This window comes from Podarcis vaucheri (assembly GCF_965113315.1).
Source record: "Podarcis vaucheri genome assembly, contig: HAP1_SCAFFOLD_229, whole genome shotgun sequence".
Taxonomy (NCBI): Eukaryota; Metazoa; Chordata; class Lepidosauria; order Squamata; family Lacertidae; genus Podarcis; species Podarcis vaucheri.
In genome coordinates, this window is record NW_028118717.1 from 31,590 (window position 1) to 51,130 (window position 19,541).

Genomic DNA, 19,541 nt, shown 5'->3' on the forward strand with positions numbered 1-19,541 from the left:
GCCATGGTGGGTGGGGTGGGGATGTTTCTATTTTACTTAATGTATGTGTGGGGTTTTGTGTCAGCATCGTTTGCGCAGGTTCTATCTGCTTGTGTTCCTTTGGTGGTGAGAGAAGTTGGGGTTTGCCTAGGGTGTGGTTGCTTGTTTTGGCTGTGGTCAACTTTGTTTTCATGCGTGAGTTGGGAGGGTGTTTTTGAATGTTGCGGCTGGGACGGAGGAGGGAGAGTTTGGTTGTGTTCTCCAAGCATATTGTGTCTACCTTCTGTCTCATCATCTAAAAATCTGATTCTAACCTTTGTAGCATCTTTGAAAATGGTCCTTGTCCCATTTTGTTGCCGTTATGGTATCTTCTTGGCCTCTTCTGAATTCCTGTCTTGTGTACACACACAATTTTTCTGTGGTTTGAATTTGAATTCAGTCAATTGACATGATGTGGAGGCTTGATTTTCAATGACAGCTGGTTAAAACAGCTGCTGCTGGACCTCCCTCTCTTATCTTACAAGTATCTTACAACATGTGCCCTGAAGTTATTTTTGATTTCCACACATCCACAAGCATTGCTGTTCCTGTTCCTAGGCCAATGCAAATATTAGAACCACACAAGAGTTTATTAATACAAATTAGGATATGTTTTGCATAAAGACCCCATTATAAATCTTCATTCAAATTAATTATCTGTACTAAAGTTACAATCAATACATTTCCCATATAATTCATATTCCACCTAGCAAATAACAGTAAAAAAATAAAAATCAATTGTACTTAAATAATTGAAGGCTGTAATCATAGGCACGCCTCCAGAGCAACACTCTACATGCCTACTTAGAAATAAACACCATTTTTTTCAACTGAGCTTCATGCCAGGTAGGTCTGTGTTGGCCTGTGGTGTTACATACAGATACATCTGTTTTGCACAATCAGAAATTTGTAGCTTAGCAGAAATTCTGTATTGTGCACCGAACTGAAAAGACATTGGACTTGCTCCATTTGTCATATGCATTTATATCTTCTACCACAAGCCACCTACTGTGCCTACGTCTTACCCGTCAGACTGTGGTGATAGGCATGGCCAGAACGTGTCCTGTATAGAGAGAGGTTTCCATTTTGGGGACTAGTAGTACCGTGGCGATCAAGGGGTTTTGAGGTTTTGAACTGCAAAAAACAAACCTTGAACACTAAGCCATTACTGATAATTAATTTAGTATAATGCCTGGAAATGCATTTCTACAACCAGCTTCCAACATCAGTACCTTCAGCTCCATGAGAATCGGTTGTGTCAGAATTTTCTTTCAAGTATAAGATTAAAGTTGACACAGTGGACTGAGGATCAAGTAGTTTCATGAGAGGTATTTCCACTCTCTTTTCCGTAAAGATACGATTCTGTAGAGTAAAGGCTAATGTAGAGTCTACACCCAATGATGAAAGTGGCGTATGCATTGAAAGATCAACAGGGATAGTTTTAGCCAGGCTTTTCAAAAGTGCAATTGCATAATCTACAGGCTCATTTAGAGAGTGGTTTTTGAATCCAGCTTCACCAGCAAGCTCAGGATTACCACCGGCCTCTTCAGAAACAAGTTCATAAAAGCGACTCTTCAGCGACAAATTTTGAGATAAAACATGATCAGCTAAAGTTTGAAAATTCAATTTTAACACAGCTTGCTGAGGTTTATCCAGAATTAAGCTTCGTTTTAGATATTCATGAACCTCATTCACTTGCAGATCCTCTATTCCTTTCGTTTGTAACCTATAATTTTGATAGTGTTGTTGATCTTGCAAGGCTCCGAGATTTAAAGCACCCCAGTTAATGGACTGCGCTGGAAGGCCACTGTTTCTCCTGTAATGACAGAAGAGATCCAGGAAGGAATTGGCAGCTGCATAGTTTGACTGTGTTGCGTTTCCAAGAAACGATGAAATAGAAGAATAACATACAAAGTGGTCAAGCTCCCTGCCTTGCATGGCACGATGAAGATTGATTACCCCTGCTACCTTTGGATTTAAAACTTCCTCAAAGTTAGACATGTTGAGGGTTTCAAGAAGCCCATCATGCAAAGCCATAGCACTGTGGAATACACCTTTAACAGGAGAGTTTGGGAAAAATTTACTGATCAACTTGATAGCTTTCTCAACCTCTGAACTGCAAACAATGTTAGACTGCAAGTTGACTATTCTGCTCCCTTCACAGTGATCCTGGAGAGCATTTATTTCTTTTTGCTCCTCTGTGCTTGGATTCCTCTGTGAAAGTAGCACAATGCACCTGCCTCCATTCTGAGCTACAAATTTTACAGTTTCTAAGCCAAGCCTAGTGAATTCATCTGCGACTATATAAACTGCATTCTGCTTAAACATTCTCCTGTCTGTTTCAGTCTCGGGTATATCTGATATCTTGCTGTCTTCCTCATCACTTTTTAGTACTGCAACTGGGAAATTCTTGCAGTTGAAATAGGATGCAACATCAGGCCTCAGATGCTTTCCTGCTTGCTGAAAAATGAAATATGCGATATCTTTTAATTGTTTCATATTCATTGACTTCAGCCAACAATACATCTCCTTCTGAGATCGTATCAGATATGCTTTCTGGAAAATGCGGATAAGACTGACAGTGTGAATATGGATATTTTCATGATCACTCCCAGCCAGATACCTCAAACATTCTGGTTGTTCATTGCCATAAACCAGTACAACATCTCGGAGATGGAAAAGACAGCTTAGGCCCTCTTTAAATAGTCCATTTAGTGGAGGTAGAAAAATAAGGGCATTGCACTGATTAACACGTTGCCATAGACCAGTTGTATGGTTTGTAACTATTATTTTCCAACCTAATTCCTGAGCTGAAAAAGTAAGCACTTTGCCCAAAACTGACTCAGGCTCAGTGCAAACAATACCTAATATTTCATTATGTTTTGGCACTGGCAGCGTTTGATGAAAAATCTCCCTTGCTACCCAGAAGAATGAAGTACATGGTATATTTCTGAAACATGGAAATTTTTGAGTACTGAAACAAACTGTTTCTGGAATATTAATTCTTGACGCTGCAGAAACCGGATAACATGAAGCAATATGATCTCCCACTTTTACCTTTTTCACCTCACTACCTGTTGCTGTTACAGTGCCAGTAAAGTCTAGAGCTAATAGCTTGTGTTTATCTATAGTATCTGAATTCCAATACAACGTTTTCCCAAACTTGCAGCTGGACATGCTAACAGGGAAATAGTCTTCTGAGTGGATGCTTATTTTTTCAAGTTGAACTTCAACACTGTGGTTGCCAAGTTGAGTACGTGAGTTGGCAACTTTAACTGACAGATCATTCATACAGTATGGATCTCCTGTATACAAGATGCAGAAGTCTGAGTTCTGAAGTGGGTGGGAAGGTGTATTGAAGGCTGTGGGTTCAATCTGTGTGCGCCTAATTTCAGAACTATAAATTCGTCCCTCATCAATCCAGACTTCTGGATAATCCTGTGCTTTATATTTTACTAAAACATCAGCTAAGGCCGAGATATCTATTGCATTTGTAGAGCTGATGTCAATAATCTGAAACGTTATTTCCGGGACTTCAACCATACATGTTCGAGCCATGCCGTACAAACCAAAGCCAGTGTTTATATGGTCTACTTTCCTTTCTGATGTCCTGTAAGTGATTACTGTAATGGAGCAATGGGACTTCTTCTCCTTTAATGCAATAACAACTTGGCGAAATGCCTCACAGCATCTTACTGAATGTTTCACCACTTTCTCTGGCAAATTTTCATTCAGTTTTTGGATGCCCCACATAAACAGAACATCATCATAACCCTGCAGTTCCATATTAATCTTACTTTGTGCATAGGTATCTGTTCTCTTAGCTGCCAACAATTTCTCCCATTCCTGATACGCAACAAATCTAGACTCGCTATGTAAGTAATTCTTGAGCTGCTGCGATATTCCAAATTTGTCAGCAAACACCACAACTCGAGGTGCTTTGGGCAGATTATGCATTGCTTGATCAGAAGTTATTTCCTTCCACTGATTTTCAAACAACAATTCATTTTGTTTCCTGGGAATTTCCTGCACCAAATTAATTTGAACACATCTCAGTTCTACCAGAACGGAGCCTTGTTTGTCTGTGAAGCATCCACAAAACTCTAAGAAATTGTCAGTGGACTTGGTTGTTTTTAAATATATAATCATTTCCTCTTCCAATGAGCGAGCAACTGCAAGACTACTTATACCAGAAGGTAAAACTACTTTGTTATTGGAAGTAACTGCAGCCAGAATACCTACCATTTGCAGAAAACAATCTAAAAGGACTGGATGGATATAATACTCATACATTTCTTCTACTGTTTGTCTCTTCACTGTAACAGTTGTCACAGCTTCTTTCAAGTCTTCACAATAAAATACATTACTTAGCTGCCTGAAAGTAGCATCATAGTTGGATCCAGACTGAGCCAATATTTCATAAACCTCATCTTCGCTAACAACAGATCTACACCTCTGAAAAATGTCTTTTAAGGAAATAATCTTTTCTTCAATTGATGTTTCAGGGTTCTTTCTGACTTGTCCCGAAGCATAAACTGTATTAGCTGAACCTGATTGTATTCTGAATTTTGACACTGTTTGTTGTGGCTCAACCTTTATCTTCAAAGCATGGAGATTTTCATTTAAAACACATGGTGCAGGGAAAAATATATTCATTTGACAATAACTTAAGGGTACTTTTGGCCTTGAGCTCATCATCACGGCTGCCAGAGCAAGTTCCACCAAAACAACTACAGGAATTAATGCAGCACAGTAGTTCTTGTGCTCATATAAATGTGGTTTCAGAGCCTCAGAAATAGAACAAATGAATTCTGAGTTATCCTTATTTGTACTGCAAATTAAAGAATGGTTTGAGCTTACACCTCTGCTGTTTGCTTTCTGATGCAGCATGAGTTTCTGATGATCAAAGTGATACCTGGGATAAGCTGATGGTACACTTTGATAACCTTCATAAAAATGCTGCCAATTCACATTCAATCCCAATTCAAAAAGATCTTTCACTAGATTAAGAAGAGTCACATATTCCCTATCCGTTTGCAAAGAATGAAAAACTCTGGTTTGCGTCCCTAATGTCTCAATGATGTATCTCTGCAAAGCTCTTTGAGGACCTATTTCCACAAATGCAATGTTGTCCTTGCCTCTTACTGATGTTATTATGGCCCCGGCAAAAGAAACAGGATCCCGAACCTGTCTGGCCCAGTAGGTGCCTGTAACAAAATCACCATCTGAAAAGGCCTTCCCTGTTGCTGTAGAAATAAGCTCAATCTCTGGCTTCCTTTTCTTTAATTCTGATAAGCTTTCTGAGAGTTCTGTTAGTACCGGTTCTATCATGTGGCTGTGATATGCAGCTGGCCCATCTAAAGTATGAAGAAATATGTTTCTTTTACTGAAGTGCTCAGCCAGATCTTTCTGAATGGAGTGGATAGACACTTCATCTCCTGATAGGGTGCAGGACAAAGGACTGTTAAATGCTGCAATGCAGACTTCCCCGGAATATGCTCCAAGGGCTGCTGACACTTCTGCAACGGGAATGTTGCCAACCACCAGCATTCTGCCTCCAGTGACTTTAGCCTGCAGCCTGCTCCTGTGGTAGATGACTTTGACAGCATCTTCCAGGGAAATCAAGCCAGCACAATGGGCAGCAGCTACTTCGCCAACTGAATAGCCAACAGCACCAATTGGCTTAACGCCCCAGTGTTGCAGGAGTGTAACCAAGGCCACCTGCAGAGTAAAGAGTAAGGGCTGGGCAACTTCAGGCCTGGGCAAATCATTGTGCTCACTTTCTGTTAAATTCAAAATTCCAGTGGGTGAAAGCTGCTGAAATAATTGCTTGATTTCAATACATTTGTCTCTGAAGACGGGCTCAGATTTCAGCAGGATTCTACATATCCCTTTGAAATTCAGACCATTACCGGAGAACACAAAGATCAATTCTGCAGGCTTTTTCCCTGAAACAGTTTCCATTTCAGTTGAATTAAGCTGTTGCTGTAAGTGCTGGAGAGAGGATGCCACAAACGCTTTTCTGTATTTGTGGTTTATGTGACTTCTTCTACAAGCAGATGTGTAGGCCACATTTGGGAGTGTCGCTGATTCACTGGTATTAAGGTACCTAGCTGTGTCTTCTATCGCCCTTTTGAGAGAACTTCTTAAAGCTGCCGAAATGACAAATAATTCGACGGGCCTTTTGGCTGGAAGGGTAACCTGGGCCTGTTTAAATTGTTTGACAACCACATGGGCATTGGTCCCACCAAGTCCAAAACAACTGATCCCAGCAACTCTGCCAAAATCCTTGAACTCCTCCCACTTCTCCACTGTTGTTGGGATGGAGAGATTCAGTTTCCCTGTATTTATGCTGCTGGTGCTCTCTGAGAAGTGCAAGGATGGGACTATCTTCCCATGGTGCATCATGAGAAGAACTTTGATTAAGCCTGCTGCCCCAGCAGCCGACTCTGTGTGCCCAATGTTCCCTTTAACGGAGCCAATCTTGAGAGGGGGCAAATCGGGAGGCCTTTTTCTGCCAATGACATTGCCTAAGCTCTCTGCTTCAGTGGCATCTTCAATAGGGATTCCTAGACCATTTGTTTCAATGTACTGAACAGCTGAAGGATCAATATATGTTGGATAAATGTTAAGTAACAACTTCTCTTGTGCTGCTTGAGATGATCGCATGCCTGGAGCAACAGAACTTCCATTCTGGTTGATTGCCGTGATGCTGATGATGCCCCATATTTTGTTGAATTCTTCCTGTGCCTATTTGTGGACAAAAGATTCGAGGAATACACAATGTTATCAAACATTAAGTAACTGTTGCAGCATGATTATATTTAGATTTGTTTTAACAGCGACAGCACTGATCGATTTTGTTTGAGAGCAGTGTTTGGACCTTTCAGTAACACTGAATCTTCTCCTCATCTGTAACTTCCCGTGACGTTGCTTTGGTGATATAATTACCAAAGTCCATGATCCTAAACTACCTACTGCAGGCCAGTAGGATATACAACTTTATGCTGAATTCACTTTTTTTCTGCGCCATGGTATTACTTTTTTTCTGCACCATTCTTGCTCTCTTAAGCATTACTTACAGTACAAGAGCAGCAAGTTATTCCAGCCATTTATTTCGAGGGATATTGGGGAAATTTGTAATTATTATGTGGCAGTTACGCATTTTTTAGTGGCTAACTATTTCTTGTTGGACTGTTTTCTGGTTAATAGTTTGGAATACTTCATTAGTGAGTAAATTAAGGAGTCAGTCTGGTGTAATCAGAATGTCAGACTAGTACTGGGAAGATCAAGTTTCAAATCTGCTTTCAGTCATTAATCTTATCGTGTGGCTTTAGATCAATGACCATCTTTCAGTCATTGGATAACAGGGTAGAGCACAATGTATGTATGCCACCTTGAGTTCCTTTGAAGAAAGACAGGATATAAATATAATAAATAAATAGTATCTGTTTAGAAGAGAGTCTCATGATAATTGGGAATCTCTCCAATATCTTCTAATTTAGATACCAATCAGAATTCAGAGGTTAAAACCTCTAGTTCAGGGGATCATGCCAAGAAACAGCAGCCAAAGGTAGATAGCCATTTTGAAGGCTTAGTGACATAGGCAGAGAATCTTTCTGGAACTGTTTCTGGAGATTTGAGATAGAGTAGCATCAGTGCTACCTTGAAGGAATGCCTGTTTGCCTCCACTTAGGTTCTGCTTGGGCATATTTTTTTAAAAAGCAAATATTACAAAGACAGCAAGTTTCTGGTGTTCTCCTTTCCAAAGCACACTAGACCCAATGAACATCCCTGGGACATTTGGGAAATTGAGAGTTCAGTATAAACACCCTACCTTTACCAGTGGCTTTAATAAAAGAACGCCACATCCTTCTCCTCTTCCATAGCCACCTGCATGTTTAGAGAAGGGTTTACTAATTCCGTCAGGTGATAAAAGGTTTGCTTTACTCAGAGATACAAACTTCCAAGGCTCTATGATGCAATTTACTCCTCCGCAGATAGCAGATTCGCAGTCTCCTATATCAAAGGTACAGAAAAACAAAACGAGACTGAAATCATGAAAGGGGGAAAACAAATATTTCATTCACGTAGCCACGAGGTGTTGATACCATCTGTGTCATCATGGTGATTTCTCTTGCAGAATCCTTTGTTGGGCATATCTTTGTCTCTCATCTCCATGTTTTAAACTAGCCTCTCCTGGATCAGGCAGGGCATAAGCAGTGGAACGTTGGTTGTCGAACGTAATCCGTTCTGGAAGACCATTTGACTTCCAAAACGTTCGACAACTGAGGCGCAATTACCGGTCGGCAAAATCCACTGGAAAAATGGAGAAATGCACCTCAGAAGCCATTCGACTTCCGAGGCACGTTCAAAAATGGAAGCATTCACTTCCGGGTTGTCAGCGTTTGAAATCCGCAACGTTCAACTTCCGAAGTGTTTGACAACCGAGGTTCCATGCACCACTTAGCACAGTGCATTACAGTTGATATAATACACAGAAAAATCATTTAGTGATCCACTAAGACCCTCAGCAATTTTCAAGTGGTCTATGGGGGGGTGGGGGAAGTTTGGGAATCACGGTTAATGGTATGCATAAGAAACCTAGTAACCAAGAATACCTTGTTTAATGGCTTTGTAACCAAGGTCCAAAGCAGAGAGAAAAGATGAACAAGCTGTATCAATGGCAATTGATGGTCCAGTCAAATTAAAACTGTATGAAATCCGATGAGCAGCTGTACTCATTGCTGCCCCTGTGGCATCATAATGATTTATTTCAGCAACTGCCCTGCTGGTTATAGATTCATAGTCTCGATTCATCAGGCCTGTAAATACAGAACATTTGTTTTTAAGGTCAATTTACACTCAAATCTACATCTAGTACTGGTTTTTATTCTTCACCTCCTATCCTACAATTATTTATTATTTCACTTTTATTCTGTGTTTCTTCTAAGGCACTTAAGCAGCATGTGTTTCCCCATCTCAGTTTCCCTTCACAGTAAATCTGATAACCAGCCTCGCACACAACCAACATGCTTAAGTTTTATTAATGCCTGAAGGGGTTAAAAACACAGAGTGAGCTCTCCTGCCAAGCTTAGCTATGTCACTTCCCCCGACCTTGGGATGAGATAGGTAATCAGGCTTACGGTCCCATCTACTTGAGAAACTCAGTGTGTGAGGAGGTTTGAGCTGCTTGTTTCAGCTCAGCCACATGGCTCTCACCAGCCACCCTTGTGTTCATATTCCAATAAATCTAGGAACTTTTACCACTTTGTAACTAAGCTAAGTTTTCCTGCCTGTGCAATGTTTTCTGATGAACGTATGGAAAAGCACATGAAGCTGGCATTTGATGAGTTTGTAAGTAAACCAATTTTTAAATTACCAAACTTGTGGCCTTTTCCTATGCTGGGGAAGAGGGGAATTTAGGAACTCACTTGGAAAGACATATTTTAAAGGCCTAACAATATTATCCAATATTGTCAATTCTGACAAAGCAATTATCCAGCGTCTTCCAACATCATTTTATTTGGAATTACCAGGTGTAAATGTCCATATAGATGTGGTGTTACCAATCGTCGTGTGGCCCCCTCTAAAGCAGATATATGGTATGCAATGTAAATATACAAAATCTTCTGCATCATAACTATTATCTTACCAACAAAAACCCCTGTTTTGGTACCACTAATGTTTTCAGGAGTGACTCCTGCATCTTCCAGCGCTCTGTAGGTACATTCCATGAGTAACTTTTGCTGAGGATCCATACGCTCAGCTTCCTCATTGCTGATGCCAAACAGCTTGTTATCGAATGCATTCAATCTAAAAAAAATAAATGGAGGTATGACATGATATATGGTGTGATTCATATACTGCTTAATCCAACATGCTCTGATAAGATATACTTAAAATTCATTGAAGCCTAATACTACATGTTGTAAGGTAAAGGGTAAAGGGACCCCTGACCATTAGGTCCAGTCGTCACCGACTCTGGGGTTGCGGCGCTCATCTCGCTTTATTGGCCGAGAGAGCCAGCGTACAGCTTCCAGCACAGAAATTGTCAAGATAGGACACAGCAGATAGGACACTGTGCCCATGTCATTTCATAGTACAGTGGTACCTTGGTTTATGAACTTAATCTGTTCCAGAAGTCCGTTCTTAAACCAAGGCGTGCTTTCCCATAGCAGCGGGGACTCAGTTTACAAATGAAACACACTCAACGGGAAGCGGAACATGTTCTGCTTCCAAGGCAAAGTTCACAAACCAAAACACCTTCCAGGTTTGCAGCATTCTAAATCCAAGTTGTTCATAAACTAAACTGTTCTTAAACCAAGGTACCACTGTATGAAGCTGGTGGAAATACCAGTGAAACACCATGGCTTGAAACTATTGCACCAGGAAAAGCTGCACTGCAGTATAATCAGGGCTCCCCCTCCCCCACCAGAACTCGCTGGAACTCAGTTTGGCATCTCTCAGGTGGGCACCATTGCCATTATAAGAGGACAAGGGAGGTGTTCATAGTGAGTTCCACCACCTCTTTTTCTAGAAAAAGAGCGCTGGGAATAAGGATAACTCTCATGTGGGAGACAACAGTGCTAAAATGGGTTATAGCTGCCTTAGTCCCAGGGTATGATCTGAAGCAAGAATGAGGCATTTGTTGGGCACACTGGCTGGCATTTATGGGACATTTGGAGGAGCATAGAGACAACATCTGGTCTGAAGGCACTTAGGGACATCTCCTTACTGAAGCTGAGCAGGTCCAGATGTACCTGGGTTGGTGACCGCCTGGGAACTTGGATTCCATGATGGGTATAAAGTATAATGAAATAATAATGATAATAATGAATTTATTATTGTTGTGGTGATTATCAACTAGTCACTTTTTCAGAAAAAAAAGAACTCAAAGAGACTTGAAATGTGTCTCTGCTCATGCTGCTCACCAAACCACCTCAGCATGGGTCCTGCCCTCAAGGCCTTCCGATCATGTAGTTGGAAAAGAGATTAATACCCACACTCTGAATTGTAGCTGATGAGCAGAATGTGGAGGGACATTAGTATTATGATGACATCACCTTTTTTGTGAAGTTCATATAGTGTACAATTTCAGCATAAGATTTGCACCCAAAGCAGCTCCCGTAGTGTGGAAATGCATTCATTATAACGCAGCACTTTGAGATTGCTCGTTAGTTTTAAGAGATATTTTGAAAGGTTCATATAATAACACATATTACACCAGCGAGTCATTTCAAGGGGGAAATCTGCAAGTTTAGAAAGTCTGAAGGATTTATTAGCAAAATATATGACTTACTCATCAAGAAGAGCAGCACGAGTTGTACGTATTTTACCTGGTTTGTCGTCACCTGGATCACACCACTCTCTAATGTTAAATCTTTCTGGAGGTATTTCTGCAGTGCAGTTTCTGCCATTCACTAACACTTTCCAGAAACTGTCAATTCCTTCACCTGTTGCATGAAGATTTAAATATACATTTTTAGATGTATTAAAATATACTGTTTCCGTTTTCAAAGTGTCAAACCTGTTGTTCAGTTTATCTGAACTTACATGAGAAATCCAACTTTCAAAATGCGATACAAATTAAATTTGCATTTCAAGTGCTACAAAATTTCAAATTTCATAGAAAATTGGACCTTTTCCTAAATCACACAATCTCATCATACTGTCTGTAATTTTTCTGCATGATGTTCCTATGAAAATTGCATTTAGCTGTTACCATATTTGTTTGGATGGCATCTCGCAGATGAGAGCCATCTAGTTGTGAAGGCATAAGCTTTAGGTTAGCATATTCCAAGTTCAGGAAGGCAAAATACATAATTAAATTGATATGTGCTATTCTGCTTGTTGTGAAAGTTAGATCATACATTTAAAGAGTATTGATGAGATGCAAAATTCCAAGATTTGTCATGTAACAAACCTGAATTTGCAGTGGACTTCACAATATCACAGACATTCACTTCTCCGTGTTCATGACAGGGACATATTTCTAGCAAGAATTTAAATACAGTGGTACCTCAGGTTAAGTAATTAATTCGTTCCAGAGGTCCGTTCTTAACCTGAAACTGTTCTTAACCTGATGCACCCCTTTAGCTAATGGGGCCTCCTGCTGCTGCTGCTCTGCCGGAGCACGATTTCTGTTCTTATCCTGAAGCAAAGTTCTTAACCTGAAGCACTATTTCTGGGTTAGCGGAGTGTGTAACCTGAAGCGTATGTAACCTGAAGCGTATGTAACCCGAGGTACCACTGTATTGGTATCTCTCAATAACTAGTGCTGAATTCTTAGTTTACTTTTACTTTAAATCACGAGAAAGCTTTATACCATAGAACAATAAAAAGAGTGAAAGAAACATGGATAACTTTCTTATATCACTCCCCCACCCAAAGACTTACCTCCAGGAAAGTTGCATCCTATACCCACAATAGCTATTTCATTCTCAGACGCCATCTTTATTTTATTTTTCTACTTGTGTTGGTCACTGAATAAGGCAATCGTCCTGTGGAAAAGAAGGTAGAGTTGTAAATATTTATTAATTGGTGACTACTCCTTGAAATATAAGCAACCCTTTGTGATGACCGCAGAGTAATATTCTTCGATGAAGAGCAGACCAGTTCATAAATGTGTGTCTGTGTGTGTGCGCGTGTTTACGATATATCTATACAGTACCAATCTCTGAGGTACGTTGAGATTCAGATGTGATCCTATTGCAATAAACAAACAGAACAGCAGGCAGCAACCTACAGGTCACCTGGGCAACCAAGCACAGATGAAGGGAAAGTTCAAGGTCTATTGTGGAGGTCAAAGAAAGAGGACTGACATCCAAGTCCTGTGTAAGAAAAGTAGGCAGTTCCATAAAGATTGATATGCATACATGAGTTGGCTGCTGAAGAGGAAGTCAATGTTTCGAGACGTAAGACTCTCCTGAGGGGCAGACTGTGAGCACTGAGGGGAATTCCAAGGCCCCACCTTCCCCTTTACCTTTAAAGCAGAATCTTGCCCCATTGAACAGTCACAGCATCCCCCAAAGGGTCCTGTCAGTAGTGCTTGCCGAGAGACCCTTATTCCCCTCACGCCGCTACACTTCTCAGGGCGGCGAAACAATAAATCCCTCTTACCTCTTTTTAATAATAATAATTTTTATTTATACCCTGCCCTCCCCAGCCTAGGCCGGACTCAGAGCGGCTTACAAGCAATAATACAAACAAGTTGAATGATTACAACTTAAAAGCAAAATTAAAATACAACATTAAAATATTGAACATTAAAATATTAAAATGTAGCCTCATCGCAGGAGAAGGAAAGGAAAAAAGAAAGAAAGAGAGGGAGGGAGGGAATCAAACTGGCTCCAAGCCAAAGGCCAGGCAGAACAACTCTGTCTTACAGGCCCTGCGGAAAGAAATCAGATCCTGCAGGGCCCTGGTCTCATGAGGCAGAGCGTTCCACCAGGCCGGAGCCACAGCTGAAAAGGCCCTGGCTCTGGTTGAAGCCAATCTAACTTCCTTAGGGCCCGGGACCACTAGGGTGTTGCTATTTATGGACCTTGAGGCTCTCCGTGGGGCATACCGGGAAAGGCGGTCCCGTAGGTACGAGGGTCCTAGGCCGTGAAGGGCTTTAAAGGTCAAAAGCAGCACCTTAAATCTGACCCTGTACTCCACCGGGAGCCAGTGCAGCTTGAAAAGCACTGGGTGAATATGCTCCCATGGCAGAGACCCCGTGAGGAGCCTCGCTGCAGCATTCTGCACCCGCTGGAGTTTCTGGGACAGCTTCAAGGGCAGCCCCGCGTAGAGCGAATTACAGTAGTCAAGCCTGGAGGTGACCGTTGCATGGATCACTGTGGCCAGGTCGGGGCGGGAAAGGTAAGTTAAAGGTAATATACCTTGAACTTTCCCTTCATCTGTGCTTGGTTGCCCAGGTGACCTGTAGGTTGCCGCCTGCTGTTCTGTTTGTTTATTGCAACAGGATCAAATCTGAATCTCAATGTACCTCAGAGATTGGTGCTGTATAGATATTAATAAGGAGTATACAGTGGTACCTCGGGTTACATACGCTTCAGGTTACAGACTCCGCTAACCCAGAAATAGTGGTTCAATTTAAGAACTTTGCTTCAGGAGAAGAACAGAAATTGTGCTCCGGCGGCGCAGCAGCAGGTTAAGAACAGTTTCAGGTTAAGAACGGACCTCCGGAACGAATTAAGTACTTAACCTGAGGTACCACTGTAATGGGGAAAGTGCTCTAGAGAGTGTGAGGTAACTTACACTTGACGTACTACAGGTACGCCAATTCTAGGGGGTGGAGGTGTCTTCAGCCTCCTCAATATTTGTTTGAAGGGGCCCAACGCCCCCCCCAAAAAAAAATATTGAGGGAGACTGGTGCAACACACACTGACACACACCCCCCAATCTTGGGGGGCAACCTGGCGCCTCTCACATAACATCTAACCTTTTAAAAATAAAATAAAATGTTTCTATTACAGTGGTACCTTAGTTCTCAAACGCCTTGGTTCCCAAATGCCGAAAAACCTGGAAGTAAGTGTTTTTGGGAAGCCGAACGTCCGATGTGGCTGTCGGCTGCTGTTTCTGGGGCGCCTTCACCTATCAGAAGCTGCGCCTTGGTTTTTGAACATTTGAGAAGTCATATGGACTTCTGGAACAGATTAAGTTTGGTACTTTTGTTTTTGCTATTTCTTTTGCGTTTTTGTTTATGAGGCTTTTTTGGTTAATTTTTTTTGTGACTGTGTGGAACCCAGTTCAGCTACTGTTTGAGTGAGTGAGTGACTGCGGAAATGGATAACACACACACACACACACCCATCCAAACAATGACAACCATCAATGCAGGTAAGAAAAAATAATAATTTTAATTTTTCTCATCTACAAAACTTATTTATTTTATAGTACAGTTGATTATTGCTTTCATTTTATGGATTAGTTGTATTGTTAGTGAAATTCATGTTAAATTGCTGTTTTAGGGGTTGTTTTTAAAAGTCTGGAGCGGATTAATCCATTTTGCATTACTTTCTATGGGAAAACAAATCAAGATGGATTTTTAATAAACAGGAAGCCAGAGATGTCTAAGTCTTCACAGCAAAGGAGAATCCTGTTGTGGACAAAGGCTGTCATCAAGTGAGACGATGAAGTGGTCCTAATTATTTGAAGGGCAGAAAGCTACATTTGGGCAGGAATGTAGTCACCTAGTCTTTATGGGGTTAGATTTCATACTTCTTCTAATAAGACGGAGTAAGCCTCCAGCTTTTTGAGTTTTCTCCCCAATTCTTTTCAGCTTCTGTTTATAAACATCCTGTTTTGGCTGGCCTAGATATATAAATTGAGCAGCTGCACTCACTTTACTCCTTACAAAAGATGTTCCTGTGTAAAATGAGCTTTTCTCTTTTATTAGGAGCTATCGAAGAAAGTCCAATAAAAATAAAAATATCCCACTCACATCCCATCCCTCTGTGAAGTATTTCACACTTGCATTGTTTGCAACAGGCTGTTTATGTTAATGTTAAGCAATTGTTGTGTAAGCGCCTATACTTTGCCCTTTGCAGAAATTTCAACCTGGTCTATTTCTGCATTGTGCTATTGACATTTAAAACAACCATTTTAATTCCTTACTCCCCAGGACAATTTTTCTATAATGACAAATCATAATTGAGTATCAGTACATTAAGGCGTGAGATGATTATTGGAACCAGTTTGCAGAAACAGCTACCAACAGTTTAGGAATGCAGCAGTTCTGCTATGGCAAGAGCAGGGGACGGAGGCATCCTCCCTTTGAGATGGAATGCACAGAGTCTCTTCCTTTAACTGATGACTAACAATGTAGTCACAGTGTAATGAATCTGAGGATCCTCCCAGCTCCCACACAAATAAGATGTTTTCAGAAGAGCATGGAAGCTCTCCTGTTTGCACACCAGCATTTTGTTTCTGACAGTGGCTAACCAGATGCCTCTGGAAAGTTTTGTAAAATTGTACCAGGGGTTATTCCAGATCTGCTATTTCTGGATAGGCTTCAGTCACATACCAAAAAATTCAGGCTGCACAATTAAAGCTGATAGGGTGCTGTTGCACAACAAAAACACTCCCCCCCCCCACACCAGAAAAGGTAGAATTTTGGGATAAGGGGATTGGGGGGCGATTGCACTGGAAAGTGCGGAATAATTTATTTATTAAATGTATATATCTACTTATTGATTTATCGATTAAATGTATATACGTACAAGGATCACAGAGCAGTTTACAATATAAAAACACAAAAGTACATAATGTAATAAGAAACAAAGCAATACCCTCGCCCCTCACCTTTTCCGGATTGAGAGAGTCATCTGACCAGTGAGGGCGCCCAGCTCCTTAAAAAAAAGATCAGCCCCCCCCCCAGTGCCTTGGCCCCAAGGAGCTGGCGCTCTGGCCCCACACAGTTCAAAAGGCCTGGTTGAAGAGGGATGTTTTCACTTGGCACCTATAAATATGTAATGAAGGCACCAGGCTTTGAAATTCCCGAAGTAACATGCTTCAGCTAAGGGGTAATTCCGCTTCCTCTACTCATGTTCTCTGGGACACATCTGCCTGCAAATATGCATATTTATCCTAAGTATATCATATAGCATTAAGACCAGTGCTTTTATTAAAGAAAAAAAAGGTGTCGGTACTCAGTTTGGCTGGATCATGCCCAATATCCTTATGGAAACAATGAAACAATTGTTATGCCTCCCGATAAAACGAAAAGAAGATCTTATTATGGAAAAACTAATACTGAACCATCTTCAATAAAAGCATCCTGGGCACATTGGAAAAAAGCAGCTGAATAGCTTTGTAGGTGTAAATAAAGCACATTCTGTAAGTTTCTACAAGCAGTTAGAAACACACAAGTAAAATATTAACTGCTCAACGACTTTATGATTTCAGATAACTTCAGGTGTGCATGCATTAGAGATATATACACCGCCTATGTGTGACGGGGGCAAACTGGTCCTGGGTGCCCATTTCTCCAAAACATTGTCAATAAAAGTTATGTTTGAATTAATCAGCTACAGAACAGAATGTTATCTTTTCCAAGGAGAAAAGGCTGAATTGTTCAATCTACATTACACACACACACACACACACACACACACACACACACACATACACACTAAACATTATATGCGGATACTCACATAAACAAAAAGCTTGAAAGACATACACATGATGTACAATAGTAGTACAGAGAACAACTTGAAGCATTCTGTTTACATATTTAAGATTTCCATACAATAAACACAATCACATATAAATAAAGCCCATCCTTTTTTTTAAATGCACTTCTCCATTTTGTTTGTTTCTGCAACCAATACTTCCTCTGTTTAATAACACCTACCTTAGGCATGGATTTCCCAGGTTCCATGTGCTCTTTCTAAGGATCAGTTATCAGTTACACTGTCAATGAATCCCCAGTCCTTAGTCTCTGTACAAAAGTCCTTAGTTGCTCTTCATATTTTCTAGACGCATTCAGGCTAGGCTGTCTGGTTATACCAGAACAGGCATCATGCTTAATTGGCAAGTAAACAGCACGTGGTTTAGTACACTGTCTTTCAACAGAGATCGCAGAAGCTAATGAAACATGAATAAGATTTAGAAAGATAAAATTGTCATGGCAGAAGCAACAGCCTCAGACCAAATGAATAATGAGATCCTAGGCAAGATAAATAAATCTTACTTTTTTAGCACAGTGGATAACACTATCATAATTATAAGTGTCCCATATTGTAATAGGAAGATTGGTTTTACTGGTCAGTTGCTGCAACTCATATATGTTAAGGGAGCTACAGAAAGAGAGCCAGCTGTCAGTACAGTGGTACCTCGGGTTAAGTACTTAATTCATTCCAGAGGTCTGTTCTTAACCTGAAACTGTTCTTAACCTGGAGCACCACTTTAGCTAATGGGGCCTCCTGCTGTTGCCGCGCTGCCAGAGCACGATTTCTGTTCTCATCCTGAAGCAAAGTTCTTAACCCGAGGTACTATTTCTGGGTTAGCGGAGTCTGTAGCCTGAAGCGTATGTAACCCGAGGTACCACTGTACATGCCATCTCCACCCTGACCAGTCCCCTTACCAACCAAAAGCATTCCTCAGTGTCAAACTAGATATGATGCTAAATGCATAATTGCCAGTCACGTCCCTGTGTGTTTTTAAAATAAGAAGTACCGGTAATCAACTTTTTGTGGGTTGAGGGCTGCATCCCTTGGGGCAAAGTAGTGGTGGTGGGCAGAGCTGTAGCTACAGGGGGGGCTAGCCAGGTTGTTTGCCCCAGACGAAGCCTCCAGAGGGACAAAATTGAGGCTCGTGGCCTGTGTGTGTGTGTGTGTGTGTGTGCGCGCACACACAAAAGCACATGGGGGCGCTGCAAAACTGGGTCTTTGACCTGGGTGAAATAAAGCCTAGTTTCGCCCCTGGTGGGGGGACTCACATAGCAGTCAGCAGCTATCCATTTCTATTTCCCTCCTCATGCTTGCTCTCAGCAGTGGAGCAAGCCGATTGGGCGCCTGGGGCAGCGCTCGTGACCGCAGGGTGGGGCCAGTCGCCCATGGGGGCGGTGACAGTCGCCTGCGGGGCCTCCAAGGAGTCTGCCTGCCTCCTCCCATTCAGCCACCCTACAGCTGAGGGGGAGGTGGCGGGCAGACCGTTTGGGGCAGCGCTGATTCTGTGGACGCCCAAGCCACTGCGTCACTCCCAGGAGAGACATGTAGTTCGGGTGCGCTGCAGGCCCTGCGCTGAGTGCCTCCCGACATTTTGTCACCCCCTCGGTGGTGACACCCGGGCCACCCGCACCCCCTTCCTCCGACCCTGCTTGTTCTCCCTCCCTCTCCCTGCCCCACCCTCCTCCCTGCGACTCCCAGCCTATTCATCCATTCTGCCCCACACCCCACAAACATCAATTCATACAAGCACAGAGAAACACACAGGCCACCTCCTTCCCCCCACCCCACCCAGCCACTTTTGTAGATTGGTCTGCTTTCCCTCAAACCAGCTTCCACCTAGTTAAAACGCCATATTCACTTCGCAGTTAAGCTGAGGTGTGCGCATTTGAGACGAACATTGCACATGTGCAAATGACAGCTTCATGATTAGAAGTGGTGAGGGGGAGGGGTTGCAGACATGGGGAGACCAAAGAGGTGATGCGCATTGGATAAAGACATCTCTGTCCTGTCTCTGGTGTGCACAGAAACATGCAACTGTGACTTGAAATGCAGTGGTGGTAGGGCAAACTTTTATGGCTGGGTGGCCATCTGTTATGGATGCTTTAGTTGAGCTTCCGGCATTGCAGGGGGTTGGGCTAGATGACCCTAAGAGCCCTTTCAGCTCTATAATTCTATGAGTCTAAGCCACTAATGTGTACATAGCCTCAGTCTCTTGGAACAGCACAAAGAAGCCTATAGGTTCCATTTCAGTCTCTGCTTGTTGTCAGAATGAATGCTCCCCACATTAAATGGGGGGCGCCCTTTGCATGGTCGTGCACAGCTCCCTGGGCCCTATGTGGCACC

The 19,541-nt window shown here is 42.0% G+C and overlaps 1 protein-coding gene across 2 annotated transcripts; it reads right to left on the minus strand.

Moving 5' to 3' along the window:
* Nucleotides 1-552: 552 nt before the first annotated feature.
* Nucleotides 553-18,383, minus strand: LOC309524451 (mycocerosic acid synthase-like). Of its 2 annotated transcripts, none has more exons than XM_082242393.1 (7): nucleotides 17,381-18,383; nucleotides 12,418-12,521; nucleotides 11,321-11,474; nucleotides 9,674-9,834; nucleotides 8,640-8,843; nucleotides 7,856-8,037; nucleotides 553-6,768 (listed from the first exon to the last, which is right to left on the minus strand). In XM_082242393.1, the coding sequence occupies exons 2-7, from the start codon at nucleotides 12,470-12,472 to the stop codon at nucleotides 1,225-1,227; spliced, it is 6,300 nt and encodes a 2,099-aa protein (XP_082098519.1). In that variant the 5' UTR covers nucleotides 12,473-12,521; nucleotides 17,381-18,383; the 3' UTR covers nucleotides 553-1,224. The 2 variants fall into 2 exon arrangements, with proteins under 2 accessions (XP_082098519.1, XP_082098520.1); XM_082242394.1 differs by lacking the exon at nucleotides 17,381-18,383 and adding an exon at nucleotides 14,223-14,412 and having other exon boundaries at nucleotides 12,418-13,142.
* Between the last annotated feature and the right edge of the window lie 1,158 nt (nucleotides 18,384-19,541).